At 46.1% G+C, this 26,157-nt stretch overlaps 1 protein-coding gene across 4 annotated transcripts in view; it reads right to left on the reverse strand.

Annotated features, from left to right (window-relative positions):
- Positions 1-1,830: 1,830 nt before the first annotated feature.
- The window catches only part of shkbp1 (SH3KBP1 binding protein 1), a 36,224-nt gene continuing 11,897 nt past the window's right edge, over positions 1,831-26,157 (reverse strand). For all 4 annotated transcript variants that reach the window (XM_048618281.1, XM_048618278.1, XM_048618279.1 and 1 more), the window contains 13 exons: positions 23,819-23,899; positions 23,421-23,585; positions 21,896-21,986; positions 21,007-21,197; positions 13,346-13,461; positions 13,175-13,262; positions 12,335-12,451; positions 9,270-9,440; positions 7,757-7,912; positions 6,593-6,689; positions 5,260-5,444; positions 3,345-3,474; positions 1,831-2,965 (listed from right to left, as the gene is read on the reverse strand). In XM_048618281.1, coding sequence (XP_048474238.1) covers positions 2,386-2,965; positions 3,345-3,474; positions 5,260-5,444; positions 6,593-6,689; positions 7,757-7,912; positions 9,270-9,440; positions 12,335-12,451; positions 13,175-13,262; positions 13,346-13,461; positions 21,007-21,197; positions 21,896-21,986; positions 23,421-23,585; positions 23,819-23,899 — 2,168 coding nt within the window. In that variant the 3' untranslated portion in view covers positions 1,831-2,385. The remainder of the gene's footprint in view (positions 2,966-3,344; positions 3,475-5,259; positions 5,445-6,592; positions 6,690-7,756; positions 7,913-9,269; positions 9,441-12,334; positions 12,452-13,174; positions 13,263-13,345; positions 13,462-21,006; positions 21,198-21,895; positions 21,987-23,420; positions 23,586-23,818; positions 23,900-26,157) is intronic.

The raw sequence follows: 26,157 nt of genomic DNA on the forward strand, positions 1-26,157 counted from the left end.
TCTGATGCTGCTTGGCCTGCTGTGTTCATCCAGCTATACACGTTGTTTATTTTAATGTACTTCTGGCCAGACCTGGACTCTAAATGTGAGGTCTTCCAAGACACTGTTTCCTAATTCACAGCCAGACTCTTATCACATTCCCTCATCAGATCTGTGCTCACCCACCTCCACTGGCTAAGTTAAAGTCATACTTAAATTTTAAAATTCTCCTTCTTGCTTTGAAAAGGACTCCCTCCTCCACTTAACCAAAGGCTGTGGGTCTGGAGCAGATATATGAGTTAGGGAAGGTTGAGGCTATCTTCACTTTTCCAACTGTGACATTGAGTGTCCCCAATAGGAAACACAGGTGTGGAGTGGCCACAAACAGGTGTGGGGAGAGGTAAGGGAAAAAAAAAGTAGTGTCCAAGGTGGGGATCCTCTAGCAATTATTGCAATGGGTCAATGTGAAATTTACTTTTAAACAAAATTGGGCTCTTCACTTTAAACACCAAGAGTCTTGCAATGGGAGGTGAGCAAGTGGTGCAGCAGTATTGTCATTGGACTAGTAACCAAGAGACTCAAGGTTAATAGGGGAAACAGGGAGTAGGAGGAGGTCAGTTGCCGGAACAAGTCTCCTCCAATGAATCATGGTTGATCTGTTAGCTTTGAATTACACATTCCTACTTGTATTGCTGCATTTAGAAGTGGACTGCTTCAGTATCTGGAGGAGTCACAAATGTGCATTGCTCAGCACCAATCGCCGATGAACATCCCCACCTCTGACCTTACGATGGAAGGAAGGTCATTGAAGAAGCATCTGAAGATGGCTGGGCCTAGGACACTACCCTGGGGAACTCCTGAAGAGATGTCATAGACCCAAGATGACTGACCAACAACCACAACCATCTTTGTGTCAGGTATGTCTCCAATCAGTGGAAAGATTCCTCCCAGACTCCCACTGATCCTGGTCTTGCTAGGACTCCTTGATGTTACACTTGGTCGAATGCAGCCCTTTGTCCATGTTTCAACTAAAGGCTGTAATAAGGTCAGGAGCTTAGTGGCCCTGGTGGGACCCAAATGTGGTGTCGTTGTGTACAGTATTGCTGAGCAAGTGTTACTTGATAGCACTGTTGATGACACTTGCCATCACCGGGGAGGCAGTGGTGTGGTGGCAATGTCTTGGGACTAGTCATCTACATACCTGGGTTAATTTTCAGAGGACATGGTTCAAATCCCACTATGACAGATGGTGAAAATCTGAATTCATTGAAAATCTGGCATAAGCCAGTCCGATGACAACTAGAAAGCCACTGTCAAATGTTGTAAAAACCCATTTGGTTCACTAACATCCTTTAGGAAGGAAAGGCCATCCTTATTTAGTCTGGCCTACATGTGACTCCAAAATAAAAATGGGGGTGACTCAGAGTTGCTCTGGCTAATTAGGATAGGCGATAAATGCTGAACCCAGCCAGCAATACCCACATCTGGTGAATGAATTAAAAGAAAGCTCTATTGATGATAGAGAATAGACTAATGGGGCAGTAATTGGCCAGTTTGGATTTGTCCTTTTTAGTGTGTATGGGGCTTACCTGGAAAATTTTCCACATCAGCAATGTTGTGGATAAATCATGTCCCTCACCTGAATTTAACTAATTCAGGTGTCAACTACTGTTGAAATACCGCCCTCCCGTCATAGGAAATATCAGTGTGTACTCCATACACAGGTCATCCAACAGTCATTGGGAATGACTAGGAAGAGATCTGTCAGTAGAAGACACTTCTGCAGTTACAAGTCTAACACAAGGAGTAAATATTGGAGATAGCATCAACAGAAGTTGAGGGAACTGAAGAAATTCTTCAACTGTTTATTTCATTCAAAATCCAAATAAAAACATTAAACTTTAATACAGTGACTCATGAGCTGTCAGATTAAAATTTTTCATCCAGGAGTAACAGGTTTTAATCCTGTTAAAGCTAACATTTCAGGTTTTTCAAAATGTGAAGTCTAAAAAGCAAGAATCTTCCACAGGTGGAATTTTGAATGTGAACTGGTGACAACTCCAGATTCTGGGCATCAGAAACTCTCGACTTTCATCCAAACAACAGCATACGTGGATTACTTGGGATCAGCTTTTAGGCCGGAATCTCACTTCCCAGAAAAAGGGAAAAGCAGCTGATTTGGGTTGGTTGATGTTTCTGTTGTTTAAGCCAGGATTTGCAGTTGGAGGAGCGAGTTAGAAGTCAGATTGTGCAACAAAGATAGGCTTGAAGAAGTCTGATGAATTAACTGTTGCGAATTAGACAGGCTGCAAAAGCCCCAGGCAAATGTTTAAAAGGAGCTGGCCGAGTCCATTGCTTGGATTTTAAATGAAGCATCACTAAACGATGAGCGTGAAGCAGTGATGATCAGAATGAGGTCTCATTCATTCGGGGTCTGTTGGCAGTTGCTGACTCCATGGTTGGACTGAGGGGACTGGTTACTGACAACCCAGGCTCCACAGAGGGAATTGATGGCACATTGGGAGGGACAGTTCTGATAGATTGTGTCGGACTGGGCGACACAGCTTTTAGTCCCTGTACTGAACCAGATTGACCCAGGGTTCTATTCCTGTTCAATAATCTGTCAGACTCATGGCTAAAACGGCGGAGATCCATAGATCCATGGAGTTCAGTGCAACGTACTAACTCTTGGCATCGCTCAACAAAGCTTCCTCTGTGCCCTGTCCTGCCATCCCCTTCTGCTGTGGCATTTTCACCACTCGGACTTTCCGCTCGGATGCAGGAGCTGTGTAATCTCACTTGCCTGGGGCTTCCACTGGAAACATCACCTTTATCCAGAGAGGTCCGGCTTGCAACATACGACTGCAGACTGCACACACTGGAAAACCGTTCCTGCTGCCTGAGCACCATGGGGCTGTCTCTTCGAATGCTCTCTGTCCCACTCCGCACCAACCTCTCACGGAATCCATCGACAGTCTGAAACTGGCTGTTTCAACAGAAAAAAGGAGAGAATTGCACCAAAACAGTTTCCACTGGAAGACAAAGCAGCATGATCCTATCACCACTAAACAGCACCACGTTTCTTGGAGATTATGTCCTTATGATAACACCCTCACTTCCTGCTATACCTTGTTCCCAATATTCTGGGAATAAAAACAGCTCATTCGTTCATTCAAATTAAAGCCTGAAGGCAGATTCAGACTCTTTCTTGTGCACAGGAATCAGATCGAGACTACAGTCACGTTCAGCTAAAAGTGGTCAAACCTATTCCCTTCACCACCAGCTGCATAATATTTATATCTCTGATTGACGTACAAATATCAGTCTCAGACACTAACTTTCCACACTATCTTTCATGGAATTACCTTGATGAGGCCCGCAGCATGCTAGGATGAGCCAATGATTCTGCAGGACTCATGTCTGGTGTTCGGGACAATGCAATATCACACTGTTCCAGATGTCGCAGGAGCTCTTGTTCTGTGGGACCCCCAGAGTCTAGCAAGAGAAATATAGAAAATCCTTATTCATTCTCCTTACCTCACCCTTGCCTTAATTCGTGAATTTCCCGTGCGAGCCAAGTATCAGCTGATCAATTGCAGTTGACATCACATCCAACCACAATTGCATTCTCACTGACAGCAAGTGTGGCAGCCAATGAATAGAGAGTTAAACCAGCTTCAGTTCATCCCATTCAGGTAAATTGTTACCACCAAACAGAACAACTATTTAAAAGGCATCCAGATGGGTATATGAATAGGAAGGGTTGAGGGGGATATGGGCCAAATGGGATCAGATTTAGCTAGGATATCTGGTTGGCATGGAAGAGTTGGACTGAAGGGTTCGTTTCCATGCTGTACACTATTATGACTGTTTCTGGTCCAGTCAATCAGGAGCCCTAACACCCTTCAACTCTACGTCCTGATCCCTGCTCTCTCAAGCCCCAACTTCCACCCCCAAACCAAAGTGCCACTCTGGAGGTGGAGGGCAAGACTAGCTGGGGGATGGGTGGAGTGGTCTGTTTCTTGTGCTTGGTTGTTCAACGTGCTGATCACGCAAAGATAGACAGGAAAGTAAGTTGTGAAGCGGACAGAAGAAAGTTAAGGGATACAGATAGGTTAAGTGAGGGGGCAAAGAATTGGCAAAAATGGAGCAAAATGTGGGTAAGTGTGAAGCTGTCCATTTTGACTGAAAAAGAATAAAAACTAGATTTTAAATGGAGAGATTGCAAAGCTCTGAGTTCCGAGATCTGGGTATCATAGTGAATGAATTGTAAGTAATCAAGTTAGCTAAAAGAATGGTTATCCTTTATTGTGAGCAGAATTGAATGTAAACGTAGGGAGGGTATGCTTCAGTTATACAGATCGTTGGGGAGACCACATCTGGAGCACTGTGCACAGTACAGGCAAATTTAAAAAGAATGTAAATGTATCGCAGGCAGTTCAGAGAAGGTTCCAGATCGATGCCAGGAATAGCATTAGAAGAATGAGAAGTGACATTATTGAAACATATAAAAGATCTCAACAGGGCAGAGGCAGGAAGGTTGTTTCCCCTTGTGGGAGAGCCTAGGACCAAAGAGCATCATTTCAGAATAATGTGTCAGTCCCTGAAGACAAAGATGAGGAGGATCCTCTGTGAATCAGTGGAATTCTTTACTGCAGAGGGCTGTCAAGGCTGGGTCGTTAAGTATTTTCAAGGCTGAGTGAGACAGATTTTTAATCAGGAAGTGAACTGAGGGTTAATGGAGAACAGGCAGGAAAGCGAAGTGGAGGACGATCAGATCAGCCATGATCTCATTGAATGGGTTAGGAGATTCGATGGGCTGAATGGCCTACTTCTGCTTCAATGTCTTATAGGCAGATAGCCTGATGAGGAACAGGTTGGACAGACTCATCTTGTATCCACCGGCGCTTAGGAGAGTAAAAGGGGTCTGGATTGAAACATAAAAATGTCCAATGTGGTCTTGATGGGGAAGGGTGGGTGGTTTAAAACGGATGTGTGTAAAATGTTTTTCTCTCAGAGTTAGGAGACTTTAGCTCTGCTTCTACCAGCTTTTCAGGTACAGAGTCCTTGGATTTTTTTTTAACATGGCAGTGGAGAGATTCTGGTTAAGCAATGGGGCTGAAAGGTTATTGGAACAGACTCTGATGTGGAGTAAATCAGATCAGCCATAATTTCACTGAGTGGTGTAGCAGGGTGAAGAGGCTGAGCGGCCTACTCTTGACCCTGACCCCTGATCCCTGATCCCCATTTCCCATCCCCCTCCCCCAACAGCCCACAGACCTCTCTGAGGTGTCTTGCCAGATGTCTCCATGGCGGTGGTAAGATCCCACATCTGGATGCTGCCATCAGTGTGTCCGGTGAAGAGGTAGCGACGGGCACGAGAGCTGATGCGGCTCGAACCCTCACATTCGTGCACAGTAAATGCAGTGATCGCGGTGCCATCCACAGAGGAGATCTCACAGATCCTGTGGGCAAGAAACCCCAGGTGGGGGGTGGGGGTGTGGTGGTGACAGGGAAAATGGGGTTGGGGAGGAGGAGTGGAGAGGATGAACAGAGAGACAAAACGAGCTTGACCTTTTTTCTTAGGATTTCTCCTCCCCATCATTTTCCGACATTCTTATTTGATCCTCAATCTCAATTGGTCAGAGTAGCACGAGCAGCTGGAGACTCCAAATGTTGAACTGGGACAGGCATCCACAACTGGCCTTGACCTCACTTTGGAGGTTAGTGATTGGTCCACAGGCTGTTAGGTCTGCCTTTCACAAACTTGGATTGTGTTTATCATGTTGTGCCAGTATCCCCAACTCATGGGAATCCTTTTGAAATGTTGGCACTGCTGTTGTGGAAAACACTGCAGCAGATTCACGCACAGCAGGATCCCACAAACAGCAGTGTCACAATGGCGATGGTAACTGACCAGGACTCCTGGGAAAACTCACTGGCTTTTCCTCAAAAGATCACATGCCACTATTTTAGGTCCAATAGCAAGGGGCCTCTGTTTAATGTGTAACCGGAACAATAACATCTCACTGTCAAAATGCTCCAAATCCCACCCTCTCACACTAAAGCTCCTCACCACTGAGGCAGGAAATGGAAACACCTCTTCCTATATGAAACATACTTCAGCTACAGACCCACCACTGTCCACACACACACCACCCCACTCCCCCCAACACATACATCCATCCCCATCCCTAACCAAAGTCACGTCCAGTAATGACATTTCTAACATTTACAGTCAACTCCACAACAAGATGAAAATTGAAAACTCTTCCTGTCTCTTAACTCACACCAATTCCTCTTCACTTGTCACCTCTAAGCTCACGAAAGATAATAGAACAGCGTGATTTTAAAATTTTCAGTCACATTTGCAAATATCTCCACAATCTCAACCCTCCATATCTGTCACCTCCTCCAGTCACCAAGCCCCTCTCTAACCACCTCCTTTAATTCTTGCCTGTTGAAAACTGCCCCTTTTAAAATTCCTTCCAAAACAGACTGTACCTGCAGCTGCCTGGGCCCAGAATTTTTATAATTCTCCACCAGTTTCTTCTTTCAGACACTTATTAAAAATTGACCTCTGTGCATGTTCTGAAAAGTACTTTTCCGTTACCTCTTGCCTGTTGAGGATAGTCGCACAAAGAGCTGATTCGTGTCAGGAACAACTTTCTGAATGAAAACCTGTTCATCATCTCGTTCCCCAAACGGGCCTGTAAGAGGAGGGGTGGTGGTGGTGGTGGTGATGAGAACATTACAACACAACAGAAAGTTAGTTGCTGCAATTATGACCAGGAAAATGACTGGGTTTCCATAAAATCCATTTGGGTTTCAGGGAAGGAAAGCTGTCATTTTGACATGTTCTGACCTCCACATGACTGCAGGCCCACAGCAATATGGTTGGCTCTTGGTCGCCCTCAGAAATAGTCCAGAGGGCCTCTCCTTGGTACCATATTGCTATAGAAAAGTTTAAAGGGACCAACCTAGATGGAACACTCACTATTGACCGGGTTCAAGGAATGTCACGTGCACTCTCTGCCTTCTTGACTCTGAGAAGTCATTCTAACTAACATCCGAGAATTGGGAGAAGTGGAGAGCTGTCCCTCAGACTCGGCTAGCAACAGCCTCAGGATGTAATTCACAGACACCTACACCACTGTATGGCTGCCATGAGCTGAGCATTTAACTCAGTTTCTCTCTCCCCACACAGGCTGGCAGACCTGTTGAGTATTTTGTTCATTTTCTTTTTAGTATTCCAGCATCTGAAGTAATTTTGTTTTTGTATCACCAACACCATCCCTGGATATTTCCAGTCTCACCAGCAGCACAGTGGTATACAGTTGGGAGGGAGCTGCCCTACAGTTCCTCAACATTGACTCTGGACCCCATGAAGTCTTATGACTTCAGGTTAAATATAGGCAAGGAAACCTCCTGCATTATCACATACTGTCCTCCCTCCATTGATGAATCAGTAATCCTCCTTGTTGAAGATCAATTGGAAAAGGTATCAAGGACACATCATATGTGTCCATCACCTGCAGTGTCTCAGTAATATCACTTCTGACTGAGCAGATCGGCTGCTAGGCTAGCTTAGAAAGAAAACCAAATGAGGGATAAACCATTTTATATTTTCTAGCTGCATCCGAGAAAGAGACACAGGCAGGTTACATACTCTGGGAGATCAGAGAGAAACCCTCACTCCTGTTTCACCTGATACCCAGAGACTCTGCAGCACCCAGACTCAGCCCTGCACACCCATAACGGTCTTTATGCCTCTTACCAATTTCCAATCCCACTGAACATCCTCCATGACCATCTAAATCTTCCAGGGAAAGGACTTTAAATGATGCCAGTGGAGTTGAGCCAGGCTGTGTGGAGATCATGCCACGGAATCTGGTCACAGTCCATGTCCGTACGTGGTTACTATCTGCACAGACTAAAATAAAAAAAAACACATCTTACCACTTCCTGCCTTTCAGACAAATTGATCACATGCCTCATGAGCTCCATACTATTCAGCTGAAGGAGGCTTCACAAATTTAGCCTCATCCTAACGCCAGTCCCTATACAGACACAGGTATTTGACATGTTGGGAGGGGACTGGGGCCAGGGAAGGGCATGAATCCATGGATTGGCCCTGGGTATCACATGGGATTCAGGGAGAGCTTGCCAATTGGATACAAACTTGGCTTGACGGAGGGTGGTGGTGACGGAAGACTGGAGGCCTGTCACCAGCAGTGTTCCACAGGAACTGGTACGGAGTTCACTTTTGTTTTCATAAAAATGATTTCGATGAGAATATAGAAAGCACAGGTAGTAAGTTTGAGGATGACACCAAAACTGGTGGTATAGTGGACAGTGAAGAAGGTTATCTAAGATTATAAAAAGATCTTGATCAATTGGGTCAATGGGCTAAGGAGTGGCAGGTGGAGTTTAATTTGGAATGAGAGGCGCTGCATTCGGTAAAACAAAAAAAAAGGGCAGGACTTATACAAAAGTAGGGCTTTGGGTAGTGCTGTACAACAGAGACCCCTAGGGGTTCAGGTACATAATTCTTTGAAGTTTGCGTCACATGTATTCAGGATGGTTAAGAAGGTGTTTAGCATGCTTCCCTTTATTGCTCAGACCTTTAAATATAGGAGTTGGGAAGTCATGTTGAAGATGTGCAGAATATTGGGGAGGCCTCTTCTGGAGTACTGTGCGCAGTTCTGGTCACCCTATTATAGGAAAGATATTAAATTGGTGGGGGTTCAGAACAGATTTACCAGCATGTTGACAATAACATTGGGTTTGAGTTAGGGGGAAGAGGCTGGATAGGCTGGTACTTCTTCCACTGGTGCGTCAGAGATTAAAGGCTGACCTTATACACGTTTATAAAATCATGATGGGTATAAATAAGGTGAAAAGCAGGTGTCTTTTCCCTAGGGCAGAGGATTTCAAGAATAGAGGAGTAAGATTTAAAAAGACTTGAGGGGCAACATTTGTTTTTAAAAAGAGTGGTTCAGGTGTGGAATGAATGTCCAGACAAACTGGTAGGTGCGGGTATAGTTAACGTGTTTGACAGACATTTAGATAAGTACATGAATAATAAGTGTTTGGAGGGATATAGGCCAAACGCAAGTAAATGATACTAGTTTGGGATTATGGTTTGCATTAGGGCTGGGGTTAGGGTTGGAATAAGGAGTCTGTTTCCAGGCTGTATGAATTAAGGAATGGGCCTGACTAGAGGACAGGAGTAACTGATGAGCAGTCGTTCTGGAAACAGTAATGAGAAGGGTTGTAAGGTCTCCTACCTGAGATGAGGTTTTTCTCAGAGAGTTTGATCTTTGTGATTGGGCTGCGATGTACACTGAATGTCTGAAAGAGCTGTGGGCCAGACCCCACTGTCTCGGGATGCTGTACAATCACACGGACCATTCCGGAACTTGTTCCGTATGCAATCTCAATCCAGTTCCCGCTGTCACCTAGGACAAATGATGCAAAACACTGATTGAAGTTCTAATTGTTAGACCTTGGACAGCCAGGCACTGAAGGCTATAACCCTAGAACAAGTCTTTGTACATCATCACTTACTGACGTTACATTTTATGTACTTCTAATCAACAGGCCTACCTTCAGTCATTGACTGTTTTAAAACAAGGTATTGCACAAATGATAACTTGCTCACTGATGCCCACTTAGTTGCAGGTCGGTTGTTTCAGCTCCAGAACATCTATGCAGGAGCTCCTCAGGGTAGTGTCCCAAGCTCAAACATCTTCAGCTGCTTCAATAATCTTCCCTTCATCATAAAAAGGTCAAAAGTAGGGATGCTCACTGATAACTGCACAACTCACAATTCAAAGAACAAAGAACAGCACAAGCCCTTTGGCTCACTGACACACAATGCCTTTCTAAACTAAAAACCTTTTGCTCTCTGTGGTCCATATTTCTCTATTCCCTACCTATTTGTGTATCTGTCAAGATGCCTCTTCAACGTTGCTATTGTATCTGCTTCTATCACCTGCTCTGGTACTGCATTTCAGGCACTTGCCAACTTTTGTGTAAAAGCCTTCTTCTTGCACCTCCTTTAAAGTTACCTCCTTTTACCTTAAACCTACGTCCATTAGTAATTGAATTTCAACTCAAGAAAAAGATTCCGACTATCCAAGCCCCTCAGTTTTGTAACATTCTATCAGGTCGCCTCTCAGCCTCCAAAATTCAAGTGAAACAATCCAGGTTTATCCAATCTCTCCTCATAACTAATACCTTCCAAACTAGGAAACATTCTGCAAACCAGTTTCTGTACCCAAAACCTCCACATCCTTCTGGTAGTGTGGAGACCAGACCTGTACATAATATTCCAAATGTGGCCAAACTAAAAAATTCTATACAGTTGCAACATGACTTGCCAATTTTTATACTTTATGCTCAGACCGATGAAGGCAAGCATGCCCCACACCTTCTTGACCACCTTATCCACTTGTGTTGCCACTTTCAGGGAATTGTGGACCTGTACAGCTAGATCCCTTTGTATGTTGATGCTAAGGGTTCTGCCATTTACTGTATACTTCCCTCCTGCATTAGATCTTCCAAAATACATCACCTAGCATTTGTCTGGATTAAATTCCATCTACCATTCTTCCACCCAAGTTTCCAGCCTATATCCTGCTGTATCCTCTGACAATCCTCCAATCTGTGTTGGGCACAGACTTGCTTATCAAGCCACCTACATTCTCTCCCAAATCACTTATTTATTACAGACAACAGAACTCCCAGTACTGACCCCTGTGGAGAATCACTAGTCACAGATCTCCAGTCAGAAAAACACCATTCTAACTGCTACTCTAGGACTAAGCCAGTTCTGTATCTATCTTACTAGCTCAGAGGATTCCATGTGACTTCACTTCTGTATCAGCCTGCCATGAGGGACTTTGACAAAGGACAACTCATGAAGTGAAACAGTCCATATTCAAATGCAGCAAGATCTGGATAATTCTTTAAGTTTCCACTGACAATTGGCAAGTAACATTCATGCCACACAAGAGCCAGGCAGTGACCATCAACAAGAGAGAATCTAACATCTATCTCTTGACATTCAGAGGCATTACCATCACTGGATTCCCCCATAAACAACACCTTGGGGATTACCATTGACCAGATACTGAACTGGATGACCCACAAGATACTGTGGTTCCAAAAGTAGGTCAGATACTAGGGAGTTCTGCAACAAGTAACTCACCTGACTCCCCAAAATCTGTCCACCAATCGACAAGGCACAAGTCAGGAGTTTGATGGAATACTCCCCACTTGCCTGGATGATTGCAGCTCCAACAACATCCAGGACAAAGCAGCCCCCGCTTGATTGTCACCACATCCAAACATCCACTCCCTCCACCACTGCCACTCAGTAGTGGCAGTGTGTACTGTCTACAAGATGAACTGCAGAAATTCAAAGATCCTTAGACAGAACCTTCCAAACCCATGATCACTTCCATCTAGAAGGACAAGGGCAGGAGATACAAGGGCAGGAGATACATGGGAACACCAACCCCCCCCCCCCCCCCCACCTCAACTGCGGTTCCCCTCAGAGCCACTCACCATCCTGACTTGGAATTATATCACTGTTCCTTCACTGCCGCTAGGTCAAAGTCCTGGAATTCTCTCCCTAACGGCATTGTGGATCTATCAATAGCACATGGATTGCAGCAGTTCAAGAAGCCAGTGAAATCCACATCCTTTGAATAAATCACAAAATACTAATACTAGCTAAAAACTCACATTTCCTTCTGTCCCACAGGGATGGTCAATTCATTCTCATCATCTCATCCATTCTGGCAGGATGCCTGAAAAATCACAGCAAACCAGGATGAAATGACTGGCTTGTGATTCATTGCTGTTTTCTACAGTGAAATATCCTGCTTTTGACAGAACAGCATCTTTGATCAACAGTCAACACTGCCACCAGTTGTTGATCAGACTTACTGCAATCACAGCATTCAGTGGAGAGGAATTAAAAAGACTTCAATTTACTGTTGATATCTACATTTAGTCAGATTGCAAAATCACCAGCAACGTCACATTGAAAGAAAGATCGGTCATTTGGGAAAACACAGCAAGGCATTTTGCACACTGCAAAATCTCAAACAGCAAAGAGATAGTTTATTTGTCGTAGTGATCTGAAATGAAAAGAATCTCAGCTCTTTAAACAGAGACTCTTCGATTAGGCAAGTAGTGTCCGAGTACAAGTCAGGGCCTCAGCCAGTTCCAGCTCGTTCTTGGTCACAAATCTACAAATCTGCTAAGGTGATCCAATCAAATTAAAATGGGAAATTTAGCCATTGTACTACAGCAGTCAAACAGCAATGAAGTGAACACTCACTGGTTTTGGGGGTGAGATATACACTGAGGGCTGTGATAGCATCTTCATAAGGATCACAGTAAAGCTCTGTGACAAGGAGGTCATTGTCCTTCATCCGCAATGGAAACTTCTGAACATCTGCAAACAAACATCACTCCAAAAAGTGAGAACACCAAAGCCTTGAAGGAAAAAAGTCACTGAAATCCTCTCAGAATATTTACAGCAAGGGATCATGCAACCCACAGTCTCTCTACTAGTAAAAAACCATCCAACTTTCTAGCTCTTGGCCTGTGGGCCCAGTCAGATGCAGCACATTGCGCATGAACTGGTTAAATAGGATAGAAATCATCAATCCCTATAGTGTGGAAGCAGGCCATTTGGCCCATTGAGCCCACACGGACCCACCCAGACCCAACCCCTACCCTACCCTACCCTACCCTGTAGCCCTGCCTTTTCCATGGCCAATTCACCCAACCTGAACATCTTTGGACTGAGGGCTTCTATCTTGATCAGCCTTTCAAGCAGAGTTTCAGAAACCCACTACTCACAATGACAGTTCTTTTTACATTCATCTAATCTAATCTAATTCTTCCACAAATTGCTTTAAATCTATGCCTTTGATTATTTGTCAGCCTGAAGGAAATCAGTCTCTGGCTATCAAAATTTTGTTCACCTCAACCGAACATCCCGAGCCTGTGATCCACAGACAACAACCCCAATCTGTCCAACCTTACCCACTCCCGGCAACATCCTTGTAAATCCCAAATCCCTCCATTGTTTGATGACATCCTTCCTGTAATGTCTGCCCCCCTGGTGGCTGAAGAGGGAATCAGCACTGCCAAGTTAAAATGGGTCACTTACCAATGTAATAAATTGATCCATTATTACATCCCAGGATCAACAAGGAGCCAGCTGTGTCGTAACTGTTTATTGGAACTACGTCCTGAATCTGTGGGTGAGATGAGAAGGAGTGAGGAGTGGAGTGAAGGGGAGACAGAGTTCTGAGAGGGAGGAATGGAATGGAGTCATTACCTGCCAGTGCTTGGTCACTGCATTCCAGACCCCAACTTTTCCAGTGTGGCTCGTTGCAATCAGCTGATTTCCCACAAAGAACAGAGCTTCCACAGGGACCCCCAGACTAAAGGTTCCTGCAAGAGAGGAATTGGGAAGGGTATGGGACGAGTTAAATGCGGAGGGTGGGCGCACCACAGAGAGACAAGGGGAGAGACACACAATGAAAATCAGTAATTCCATTTTGATGAACAAAGATCATTGAACTGAACCGAAGTATTACCAGCATGTTCAGACGAAGAAGAACGTCAGCCGAATACAAATCATACTTTTTTTTTTAAAAACTGTCGTCAACTGGTACATGTCCCACAGGCACCAACTCTCACCGGAATATTGGTCTCAAATCCTCAGTACCTGCCCAATTTACCCCTGATAGTGTTGAAGTTTGAACAGAGAGAGCCAATAAAACCAATTGGGTCTCACTTCACCCAGTGGCCACAGCACTGTCTGGAGGAGAAGCTGGTCAGTAATCAGCAGCAGGACATGAGCTAGTGTGGTTCAGTCTCTGATCTGAACGAGATCCTGCAGGTCCTTGGGTAACACTTAGAAATGTGGTGGTTTCAAAACTTCCAGTTTGCCGATTCCAGCCACCACCTCTTTACGATGGACGTGCAATCCCTTTACATGTCCATTCTCCACCAGGAGGGTCTTAGGGCTCTCAACTTCTTCCTGGAACAAAGACCTGAACCATCCCCAACCACCACCCTCCTCCGCTTGGCCGAGCTTGTCCTCACCCTCAACAACTCCTCTCATTTTCTTCAGGTAAGAGGGGTTGCCATGAGTACCCGCATGGGCCCTAGTTATGCCTGTCGCTTCATGGGGTAGGTGGAACATTCTTTGTTCCAGTCCTGTTCCAGCCCCCACCCACAACTCTTTCCCCAATACATCGATGCTGCTTCCCTCTCTCGTCTGGAATTAGACAACTTCATCAATTTCGCCTCCAATTTCCACCCTGCCCTCACTTTCACCTGTTCTATCTCGGACTCCTCCCTTCCTCGACATTTAAGGATAGACTGGCCACTAATATCCACTATAAACCTACTGACTCCCATAGCTACCTGAACCTCTCACCCCACTTCCTGTAAAGACTCCAACCCATTCTCAGTTCCTCTGTCTCCGTCGCATATGTTCAGATGAGGCCAACTTCAACAAGGGAGCCTCCAAAATGTCCACCTTCTTCCTCAACCAAGGATTCCCCAGCTCCGTTGTCGACAGAGCCCTCAACCAGGTCCGACCCATCTCCCGCACCTCCGCCCTCACCCCTTCTCTTCCCTCCCGCAACAGCGGCAGGGTTCCCCTTACCTTCACCTACCATCCCACCAGCATCCACAGCCAGAAGATCATCAGATGCCATTTCTGCCATCTCCAGCGAGACACCACCACCAGACACACATTCCCTTCCGCAGGGACCGTTCCCTCCGGGACACCCTGGTCCACACTTCCTTCACCCCCAACACCTCCCCACAGGCCTATGGCACCTTCCCCTGTAACCGAAGGTGCAACACCTGCCCACTTACCTACTCCCTCCTCAGTATCCAAGGGCTAAAACATACCTTCCAGGTGAAGCAACACTTCACCTGCACTTCCCACAATCTAGTCTACTGCATTCGCTGCTCACAATGTGGTCTCCTCTACTTTGGGGAAAACAAAGCGTAGACTTGGCAACTGCTTTGCAGAATATCTATGTTCTGCTCGCAAAAAAGACCCTGAACTACCTGTTGCTTACCACTTCAACGCATCACCCTGCTCCCTGGCCAACATCTCAGTCTCTGACTTGCTGCAGTGTTCCAGTGAAGCCCAATGCAAGCTGGAGGAACAACACCTCATTTTCCTCTTGGGGACCCTACAGCCCTCCAGACTCAATACCGAGTTCAATCATTTCAGGGCCTAAAGTCTCCCATGTCCCAGCCCCCTACCCCCAGCCCACACACCAGGCCTTGTTAAAACATAGCCTGCCACTACACACCCCTTGTTGTTAGTCATTAACAGTCCCCCTTTACAACTATTCACCCTCCCAGCCTGATCGTTAGCAACTGTCTGTCCAACTGTCTTTCTCTCTCTTTGGGCTCTATCCCATCGCTTACTCCCTACCCCACCTACCTTCCTGTTTTCTGCATATAAACTGACTTTTTCCCAGCCACCATCAGTTAAGGAAGGGTCACTGGACCTGAAACGTTAACTGTTTTCTCCTTCACAGACAGTGCCAGACTTGCTGAGCTTTTCCAGCAATTTTGTTTTTGTTCCTGATTTACAGCATCCGCAGTTCTTTCGGTTTTTAAACTTAGAAATGTGTGACGTACTTTGGTATGAACAACAAGGGGATGCAAGATAAAATAAACGGGACTGTTCTATACATACAGGAGTAAATCGACCTGGGTGGATAGGAGTTGTTAAAAAGGTGCCAAGACAGGCAGAGTGTGAATATTGTCATTAACGCAAACAGTACCCTAGGTTTTATGAATTGGGCAGAGTAAGAGAGTAGGGAGTGTATGATGAATTTGTACAAGACATTGGCTAGACCTCAGCTGGAGTATTATGACCAGCTGTGCACCATGCTATAGGAAGAATGTGAATATATCTGGTAGCCCTCTTCTGCACCTCAGAATTCTTCCATGGATTGAAAACTTCAATTATGAGGAATAAATGAAGAAGTTTGGAGCGTGTATTCCTTGGCAAGGGGAAGGCCAAGAAAAGATTTGATAGAGGCTTTCAAAATCCAAGGAGTCTGGACAAAGAAGTTGCTCCATGTAAATGAATGAAGGAGATGGCACAGTTTTGCAGCGGCGGGAGTCGGGAGAGAGTGTGAGGGGACTGCTGGGAAGGTGACCTTTTCATTTTAAAAGACTTACCTCGTGGAATCAGCGGCCTCCATTTTCGCAGCGGGAGCGGTGAGAGCAAGGACCGGGGGCTGCCGGGAAGGTAAGTTCTTCATTTCGGCAGCGGAGCTGATTGGGAGCGGTCGTATTGCGCTCTGGGATGTTGAGTGAACTGATATATTTGGGCAGTGGCTAAACTAGAGACACTACACGTGTAGTGTCTCCCACCCACCCTCCTCCAACCAAAAAAAAAGAGACTCTGGTGTGTTGCTAAGGTAAGGCTTTTCTTGTTTTTTTTTTAAAAAAAAAGCATGTGCTGGTAAGTACAGTGATCGGTAAAAAATTTTTCATTTCATTTATCTATACTTGATATTATAGTAGGACTAAGCCAAGCTTAAGAGTAAAAACAGCAGGAGATTCCAGACCCATGTTATGCTCCTCGTGCTCAGTGTGGGAGCTCAGGGATGCGGCTGATGTCCCTGACTCCTACACGTGCAGGAAGTGTGTCCAGCTGCAGCTCTTGTTAGACCGTATGACGGCTCTGGAGCTGCGGATGGACTCACTTTGGAGCATCCGCGATGCTGAGGAAGTCGTGGATAGCACGTTTAGCAAATTGGTCACACCGCAGATTAGGATTGCTGAGGGAGAAAGGGAATGGGTGACCAAAAGGCAGAAGAAAAAAAGCAGGAAGGCAGTGCAGGTGTCCCCTGCGGTCATCTCCCTCCAAAACAGGTATACATGGTTTTGGATACTGCTGGGGGAGATGGCTCACCAGGGGAAGGCAGCAGTAGCCAGGTTCATGGCACCGTGGCTGGCTCTGCTGTAAAGAAGGGTGGGAAAAAGAGTGCAAGGGCTATACTCATAGGGGATTCGATTGTAAGGGGAGCAGATAGGCGTTTCTGTGGTCGAAAACGAGACTCCCGAATGGTATGTTGCCTCCCAGGTGCACGGGTCAGGGATGTCTCAGATCGACTGCAGGACATTCTGAAGGGGGTGAACAGCCAGCTGTTGTGGTGCATATAGGCACCAATGATATAGGTAATAAACGGGATGAGGTCCTACAAGCAGAGTTTAGGGAGTTAGGAGCCAAGTTAAAAAGTAGGACCTAAGAGGTAGTAATCTCAGGATTGCTACCAGTGCCACGTGCTAGTCAGAATAGAAATGAAAGAATAGGTAGGATAAATGAGTGGTTTGAGAGATGGTGCAGGAGGGAGGGGTTCAGATTTTTGGGACATTGGGACTGGTTCTGGGGGAGGTGGGACTATTACAAATCAGATGGTCTACACCTGGGCAGGACTGGAACCAATGTCCTAGGGGGTGCTTTTGCTAACGCTGTTGGGGAGGGTTTAAAACTACTGTGGCAGGGGGATGGGAACCAAATGAGGAAGTTAGTGGACAGTAAGGAGACGGTAACTAAAGCCTGTAATGAACTAGATAACGAAGTCAGTGTGACCAAGGGGAGGAGTAGGCAGAGAGCAGATGATGAACGCAAAAGGGACAGGTGGTCTGAGGTGCATTTGTTTTAATGCGAGAAGTGTAGTAGGTAAGGCAGATGAACTTAGGGCTTGGATTAGTACCTGGGAGTATGATGTTATTGCTATTACTGAGGCTTGGTTGAGGGAAGGGCAAGATTGGCAACTAAATATCCCAGGATATAGATGCTTCAGGCAGGATAGAGAGGGAGGTAAAAGGGGTGGAGGAGTTGCATTACTGGTCAAAGAGGATATCACAGCTGTGCTGAAGGAGGGCACTATGGACAACTCGAGCAGTGAGGTAATATGGGCAGAGCTCAGAAATAGGAAGGGTGCGGTAACAATGTTGGGGCTGTACTACAGGCCTCCCAACAGCGAGCGTCAGATAGAGGCACAAATATGTAGACAGATTATGGAAAGATGTAGGAGCAACAGGGTGGGAGATTTTAATTTTCCCAACATTGACTGGGATTCACTTAGTGTTAGGGGTTTAGATGGAGCAGAATTTGTAAGGAGCATTCAGGAGGGTTTTATAGAGCAGTATGTAAATAGTCCAACTCGGGAAGGGGCCATACTGGACCCGGTGTTGGGGAATGAGCCCAGCCAGGTGGCTGAACTTTCAGTAGAGGATTACTTTGGGAATAGTGATCACAATTCCGTAAGTTTTAGAATACTCTTGGACAAAGACGAGAGTGGTGCTAAAGGAAGAGTGCTAAATTGGGGAAAGGCCAACTATAACAAAATTCGGCAGGAGCTGGGGAATGTGGATTGGGAGCAGCTGTTTGAGGGTAAATGCACATTTAATATGTGGGAGGCTTTTAAAGAGAGATTGATTAGAGTGCAGGACAGACATGTCCCTGCGAAAATGAGGGATAGAAAGGGCAATATTAGGGAACCATGGATGACAGGTGAAATTGTGAGACTAGCAAAAAGGAAAAAGGAAGCATATACAAGGTCTAGGTGACTGAAAACAGACAAAGCTTTGGAAGATATCGGAAAATTATGACCAATCTGAAATGAGGAATTAAGAGGGCTAAAAGAGGTCATGAAATATCTTTAGCAAACAGGATTAAGGAAAATCCCAAAGCCTTTTATTCGTACATAAAGGAACAAGAGGGTAACGAGAGAAAGGTTGGCCCACTCAAGGACAAAGGAGGGAAGTTATGCGAGGAGTCAGAGAAAATGAGTGAGAGTCTTAATGAGTACTTTGCGTCAGTATTCACTGAGGAGAGGGACATGACGGATGTTGAGGTTAGGGATAGATGTTTGATTACTCTAGGTCAAGTCGGCATAAGGGCGGGGGCGGGGGAAGCGTTGGGTATTCTAAAAGGCATTAGGGTGGACATGTCCCCAGGTCCGGATGGGATCTATCCCAGGTTACTGAGGGAAGCGAGAGAGGAAATACCTGAGGCCTTAACAGATACCTTTGCAGCATCCTTGAGCACGGGTGAGGTCCCGGAGGACTGGAGAATTGCTAATGTTGTCCCTTTGTTTAAGAAGGATAATCCAGGTAATTATAGACCTGTGAGCCTGACATCAGTGGTGGGGAAGCTGCTGGAGAAGATACTGAGGGATAGGATCTATTTACATTTGGAAGAAAATGGGCTTATTAGTGATAGGCAGCATGGTTTTGTGCAGGGAAGGTCATGTCTTACCAACTTGATAGAATTTTTTGAGGAAGTGACAAAGTTGATAGATGAGGGAATTGCTGTAGATGTCATATACATGGACTTCAGTAAGTCGTTTGGTAAGGCTCCCCATGGTAGGCTGATGGAGAAAGTAAAGTTGCATGGGGCTCAGAGTGTACTAGCTAGATGGATAGAGAACTGGCTAGGCAACAGGAGACAGAGGGTTGTAGTGGAAGGCAGTTTCTCAAAATGGAGAACTGTGACCAGTGGTGTTCCACAGGGATCCATGTTAGGACCACTGTTGTTTGTGATATACACAAGTAATCTGGAGAACAGTATAGATGATCGGATTAACAAATTTGCAGATGACACTAAGATTGGTGGAGTAGCAAATAGTGAAGGGGACTGTGAGAATGCAGCAGAATATAGATAGATTGGATAATTGGGCAGAGAAATGGCAGATAGCATTCAATCCAGGCAAATGGGAGGTGATGCATTTTGGAAGATCCAACTTAAGAGCGAACTATACGGTAAATGGAAAAGCCCTGGGGAAAATTGATGCACAGAGAGATCTGGGTGTTCAGGTCCATCGTACCCTGAAGGTGGCAACGCAGGTTGATAGAGTGGTCAAGAAGGACACGGCCTGCTTTCATTCATCGGATTGGGTATTGAGTACAAGAGTTGGCAGGTCATGTTACAGTTGTATAGGACTTTGGTTCGACCACATTTGGAATACTGCATACAGTTCTGGTCGCCATATTACCAAAAGGATGTGGATGCTTTGGAGAGGGTGCAGAGGAGGTTCACCAGGATGTTGCCTGGTATGGAGGGCGCTAGCTATGAAGAGAGGTTGAGGAGATTAGGATTATTTACATTAGAAAGACGGAGGTTGAGGGGGGAATCTGATTTGAGGTCTACAAAATCATGAGAGGTATAGACAGGGTGGATAGCAAGAAGCTTTGTCCCCCCCTGCAGAGTGGGGGACTCAATTATCAGGGGTCACGATTTCAAGGTGAGAGGGGAAAAGTTTAAGGGAGATATGCGTGGAAAGTTCTTTACGCAGAGGGTGGTGGGTGCCTGGAACGCATTGTCAGGGGAGGTGGTAGAGGCGGGCACGATAGCATCATTTAAGATGTATCTAGACAGATACATGAATGGGCAGGGAGCAGAGGGATACAGATCCTTCGAAAATAGGCGACAGGTTTAGATAGAGGATCTTGATCGGCGCAGGCTTGGAGGACTGAAGGGCCTGTTCTTGTGCTGTAATTGTCTTTGTTCTTTGTAGTTGTAGAGTGTTTTGCAAAAGAAACAAACACAAACACAAAGTGAGGAAATCCTTTTCTCCACAGCAAGTAGTTCGGGTATGAAGTGCAGTGCTTGGAAATGTGGAGGAGACATATTTAATGGAGGCATTCAAAATGGTATCGGATGGTTATTAAATGGAAACAACGCAAAAAGGAAGTGGGGAAAAGTAGAAGACTTGCATTCAGTTAAAATGCAAAGTAAGACAGTACAAACGCTGAATGGTTTTCTTCTGCAACCTGGTAATTCTATGACCCAGCAGTTGGCATAAATGATTGCATGTCACAGCTGAAACAGCAGGCCAGCAGAGGCAGGCCGTCAGAGACCGGAAGACAGAAAACGGGCAGACATTATTCAAGTTGCATTTGCTTGTGAAGCAGTGGGTCAGGATGAAAGCATCATACCAATCTCATTCCCAGTGCCGCCTTCATGAATGGCCCACAGAATGATCTCGCTGCATGAGGCCACAGCCACCATCTTGTCGTTGTCACCCAGGGAACCACCCAAGACCTTAGCATTCAGTGCCACGCGTTCAATGACCCAGTCTAACCGTGGGCTGGAGAATACCTGCTGCCAGCCAGATGACTCCTTCAGTCTGAGAGAGACAAAAAACAGAAGAGATTGAGGAGCCAACAAGGAGGGTGTCTGTAAAATCCTGACCTCAGATACTTAAGGTCCAGGCCAGGCCAGGCCTGGCCTCTGACCAGGTCCCAGGCAGGAGTGGGATTTGGGGTGGGGCTGGAGGTGGTAGGTCACCCCTGGCAGAGGAGGGCCCAGCCCGGCCTGGCCCTCCCCTCCCGCAAAAGGCCCCCAGGAAGAGGGATAGCCCCAAGTGTTGTTTTCTTTGGACCAGGGAAGATTGAGGGGGAACCTGATAGAGATCTATAAGATGATGTGGGGCATAAATAGGGTTGATAGCAAGCTGCTGTTCCCCTTATTTTGAAGGGAAAATACAAGGGGTCATTATTTTAAAGAAGAAAGGCAGGAAATTTAGAGGGGATTTGAAGAATTCCCTCTCATCCAGAGGACAGCAGGAATCTGGAATGCATTGCCTGGGAGGGGAGGTAAAAAAAAAAAACTTCATAACTTCTGTAAAGCACTTTTATGAGCATTCAAGAAGTCATAACATTCAAGGCTTTGGGCAAAATGCTGGAAAAAGTGGGGCTAGCGTAAATTTAGTTGAGTTTTGGCTATACAGGCATGATGGCTTAGAATGACCCTTCAGCCCAAAGAGGAAAGCTGAGGCGATTATGGGGTAGAATGAGTGATACTGTTTGGGTTTTGCACACTCACCTGTAACACACCACAAATTGGGTGTAGACCACAGCAATCCAGTTGTGATGTCCTCGGACAATCCGCACCATTCCGGGATTGGCTATCAATCCTGTGCCAAATGGAAGGATGCAGTTAGGGCCAAGAGTGAACTCGCTCGAAATCCAAATAACCAGCTGAGTACCTCTAGCTCCAGGGCTGGAATGCTCCTTTTGATTGCACCTCGATTCATTTCGGTCAGCAAACCCCATGAGCAATTTGGGAAATGGTAAGCAGATCCTGGGAGAATTCCGACCCCCATCCCTGGGCTGCACTGAGCTCAATGCAACTCTACAAGGTCTGTGCATGAGAGACAATTTGAACCAGATGTAGGGCGACCACCGCCGCCAGCTGACCATCACCAGCCTTGGCCAAAGTCTCCAACCAAAATGTAATGCTCTCCTTGTCGGAGAACAGCTCATCTCCCACTACTTCTAGTTCATAGTCGCACACCACCCTCCAGGCATGGAAACAGCTGGAGTTTCTTCCCTGTTACTTAGCCAGTACTGAGATTGTGACAGTCAGTCACGGCTATGGGTGTAGACACCCACACAGGCCACAGGTAGATACTCACAAAAAGGTGACACCAAATATAAAAGACCTTGCCAGTGATACAAGTCTCGAGAGTTAAAATCAATAACCAGGAGGAGGAGGAGTACTGTCTGTTACTTTTGTGATGTTCATTCCTCCTTGGAGATTGAAGTACAACAGCTTTATGGTTTTGAAACCTGGGGATAGGACATAGAAGAGTACAGCACAGTACAGGCCTTTCGGCCCACGATGTTGTGCCGACCTATTATCCTACTCGAAGGTCAAACTACCCTGCATACCCTACATTTTACTATCATCCATGTGCCTATCCAAGAGTTGCTTAAATGTCCAAGGTATCTGACTCCACCAACATTGCATTCCACGCACCTACCACTCTCCGAGGAAAGAACCTCTCTGACATCTCCCCTATACCTTCCTCCAATCACCTTAAAATTATGCCCCCTCATTTCCATTAGTTCGGTGGCTGTGATACAGAGTGACACCAACAGCACCAATTCCTATACCAGCTGAGGTCACTATGAAGGGACCATCCTGGTGTTGCACCTCTTGTTAAACTCACCAGTCAACCCTCTCCAACAAGTGAGCAGCCCATGTCCCTCTGGGATTGCAGTCACTTACAACCGTTTCTGGTTTTAAACCTAGTGGCAACAATAATGGCAAATTGCTCTTGGATCATTTCCTCCAAGTCCCAGTCAATATCACCAGGCCCCGAGTGGGGGACACATACCCTATTTCCACCCCAATAGATCAGGCACAGAATTCAGTTCCAGTACAGGGTCCTGGCTGCCGAGGCCAAATGCAATTCAGTCACAATCGAGCAAGGACCTTCTCTGCCTCAGGACCAGCATTTTGGGGATAGAGAGGAGAGGAGAGGAGGAGCGGCGTGGCGTGATAGAGACTTGTTGATAGACTTCCGAAATAGTGTTCAAGTGGTGCGTGATGACCTTGTACCCACCATTCCCTCGCTGCTCCAGAAGCTTTCCCAGGATGCCAGCATTGCCTAGGTTAGGTGGCATGGTGTTGCTCCTTCGTACAGGAACACGATCTGCAGCTTCCTGCCGGGACCCCACAAATTGTGGTCCAGCAAGGCTGTGTCGATTCTGCCTCATCGTTGGAATCACTGCAGACAAAAGAAAAATGTCAAAATAAAAGGATCAAGGAGAGAGATATGGCAATGGTTCCTCACTGTGTTCCCAGTGCCTATTCAATGGAGGGAAGTCAAACCACATGAATAATTCAGCTCCTTTGACCCACTATGCTCACTGCCCCCACACTGGCACTCCACATTCAGTAACCTCTTTGGCCACCAGCATGTTGGGAAAACCAAGGAGCAAAGTGAATGAACGAACGAACCTGGTGGAGGTAGGTATCCATGGAACAGAACGTTTCCACAGGATGAGCGTTCCAAATCCTCGCATAGTTCTAGTCGGCGAACTGGGAAGAGGAAACAAGATATGAAAATGTGAAACTCCAACAGGGGTAGTTCCACCACAGGCCCAGCCTTTGGCATGGGTAGGATCATTCTTTGTATTGCAGGGACAGTGACGATGATGCAGAACATAGCCTCTTAGTTACATTTGCACCCAAGGCTCTGAGAGTACTGCATTGCTAGAGGCACCATCTTACGGATGGGATGTTAAATTGAGGCTCTATGTGCACATTAGCTCCTTAAAACATAGGGCCTATGCTGTACAGTTGTTTGGCCCATGGTGTTGTGCTAAACACTATGCCAAATTAAACCAATCCCTTATGCCTGCCCTTGGTCCATAACCCTCCATTCCTTAGTTAAGCACAAAGATTATACAAAAGTCCCTTAAATGTCCCTATTGTATCTGCCTCCACCACCACCCCTGGTAGTGCATTCCAGACTCCAATCAGTGTCAAAGCAACTTTCCCTCTCTCCCCTTAAATGCACACCCTGTAATGTGGCAACCCCAATTGAACACAATACTCTAAGTGTGGCCTAACCAAAAAGTCTTATCATATTGCAGCTTTATATCCTGACTCGAACTCAATTCCCTGACCAATAAAAGGCAAGCATGCTATATGCCTTCTTTACCACCCTATCTACTTGTGTGGCCACTTTCAGGGAGCCATGGACTTGAACCTCAAGATCCTTCTGTGCATCAATGCTGTTCAGAGTCCTGCCATTAGCTACATACTTTTCCTTAACATTTGATCACCCAAAGTGTAGCACCTCACAATTACCCAGATTAAACTCCATCTGTCATTTCACTGCCCATACCTGCAACTGATCTGTATTCCTCTGTATCCTTTGACTACCTTCTAAACTATCCACAACTCCCCCAATCTTTGTATCGTTTGCAAACATACTAATCTATTCATCTACATTTTCATCCAAGTCATTTATATATCAGAAACAGAGGTCCCAGGATGGATCCCTGCGGAACACCACTAGCTATGGACCTCCAGCCGGAAAACACCCTTCCACCACTACTGCCTTCTATGGGCAAACCAATTCTGAATCCATGCGGCCCAGTCACCATGCATCCCGTGCGCCTTAATCTTCTAGACGAGCCTACCATGAGAGACCTTGTCAAAAGCCATGTAGACAACATCCACTGCTCTACACTGAATCACGTTTGTCACCACTCAAACAATACAATCAAGTTAGTAAGACATGATCTGCCCTGCACAAAGCCAAGCTGACTGTCCCTAATTAGGCCATGCTTTTCCAAATGCATGTAAATTCACTCCTGAAGAATTCTCTCCAGTAACTTCCCAACCACCAATGATAGACTCACCATTCTATAGTTTCTGGATTATCGACTCGCCAGTCCTCTGGGACCTCTTCAGTGGCTATCGAGGATACAAAGATCTTGGGCAAGGCCCCAGCAATCTCCTATCTTGCCTCTCTCAGTAACCTGGGGTAGATACCATTGAGCTTTGGGGACTTATCCACCTTAAACACCACTTCTTTCTTGATCTCAAAATGCCCAAGCATATTAGCATGCACCACACAAATCTCACTATCCTCCATATCTTTTTCCTGGGTGAATACCGATGCAAAGTACTCACTTAGGATAACAAGGTGCAATGCTGGATGAACACAGCAGGCCAAGCAGCAAGGCTAACGTTTCGGGCCTAGACCCTTCATCAGAAATGGGGGAGGGAAAGGGGGTTCGGAAATAAATAGGGAGAGAGGGGGAGGCGGATAGAAGAGGAGATAGGTGGAGAGGAAACAGACAGGTCAAAGAAGCGGGGATGGAGCCAGTAAAGGTGAGTGTAGGTGGGGAGGTAGGGAGGACATAGGTCAGTCCAGGGAGGACGGACAGGTCAAGGGGGCAGGATGAGGTTATGGGAGATGGGGGTGCGGCTTGAGGTGGGAGGAAGAACAGGTTAGGGAGGCGGGGACGAGCTGGGCTGGTTTTGGGATGCGGTAGGGGGAGGGGAGATTTTGAAGCTTGTGAAATCCACATTGATACCGTTAGGCTGCAGGGTTCCCAAGCGGAATATGAATTGCTGTTCCTGCAACCTTCGGGTGATATCGTTGTGGCACTGCAGGAGACCCAGGATGGACATGTCGTCTGAGGAATGGGAGGGGGAGTTGAAGTGGTTCGCGACTGGGAGGTGCAGTTGTTTATTGTGAACTGAGTGTAGGTGTTCTGCAAAGCGGTCCCCAAGCCTCCGCTTGGTTTCCCTAACGTACAGGAGGCCACAACGGGTACAAT

The sequence above is a fragment of the Rhincodon typus genome, chromosome 39, assembly GCF_021869965.1.
Source record: "Rhincodon typus isolate 14 chromosome 39, sRhiTyp1.1, whole genome shotgun sequence".
NCBI lineage: Eukaryota > Metazoa > Chordata > Chondrichthyes > Orectolobiformes > Rhincodontidae > Rhincodon > Rhincodon typus.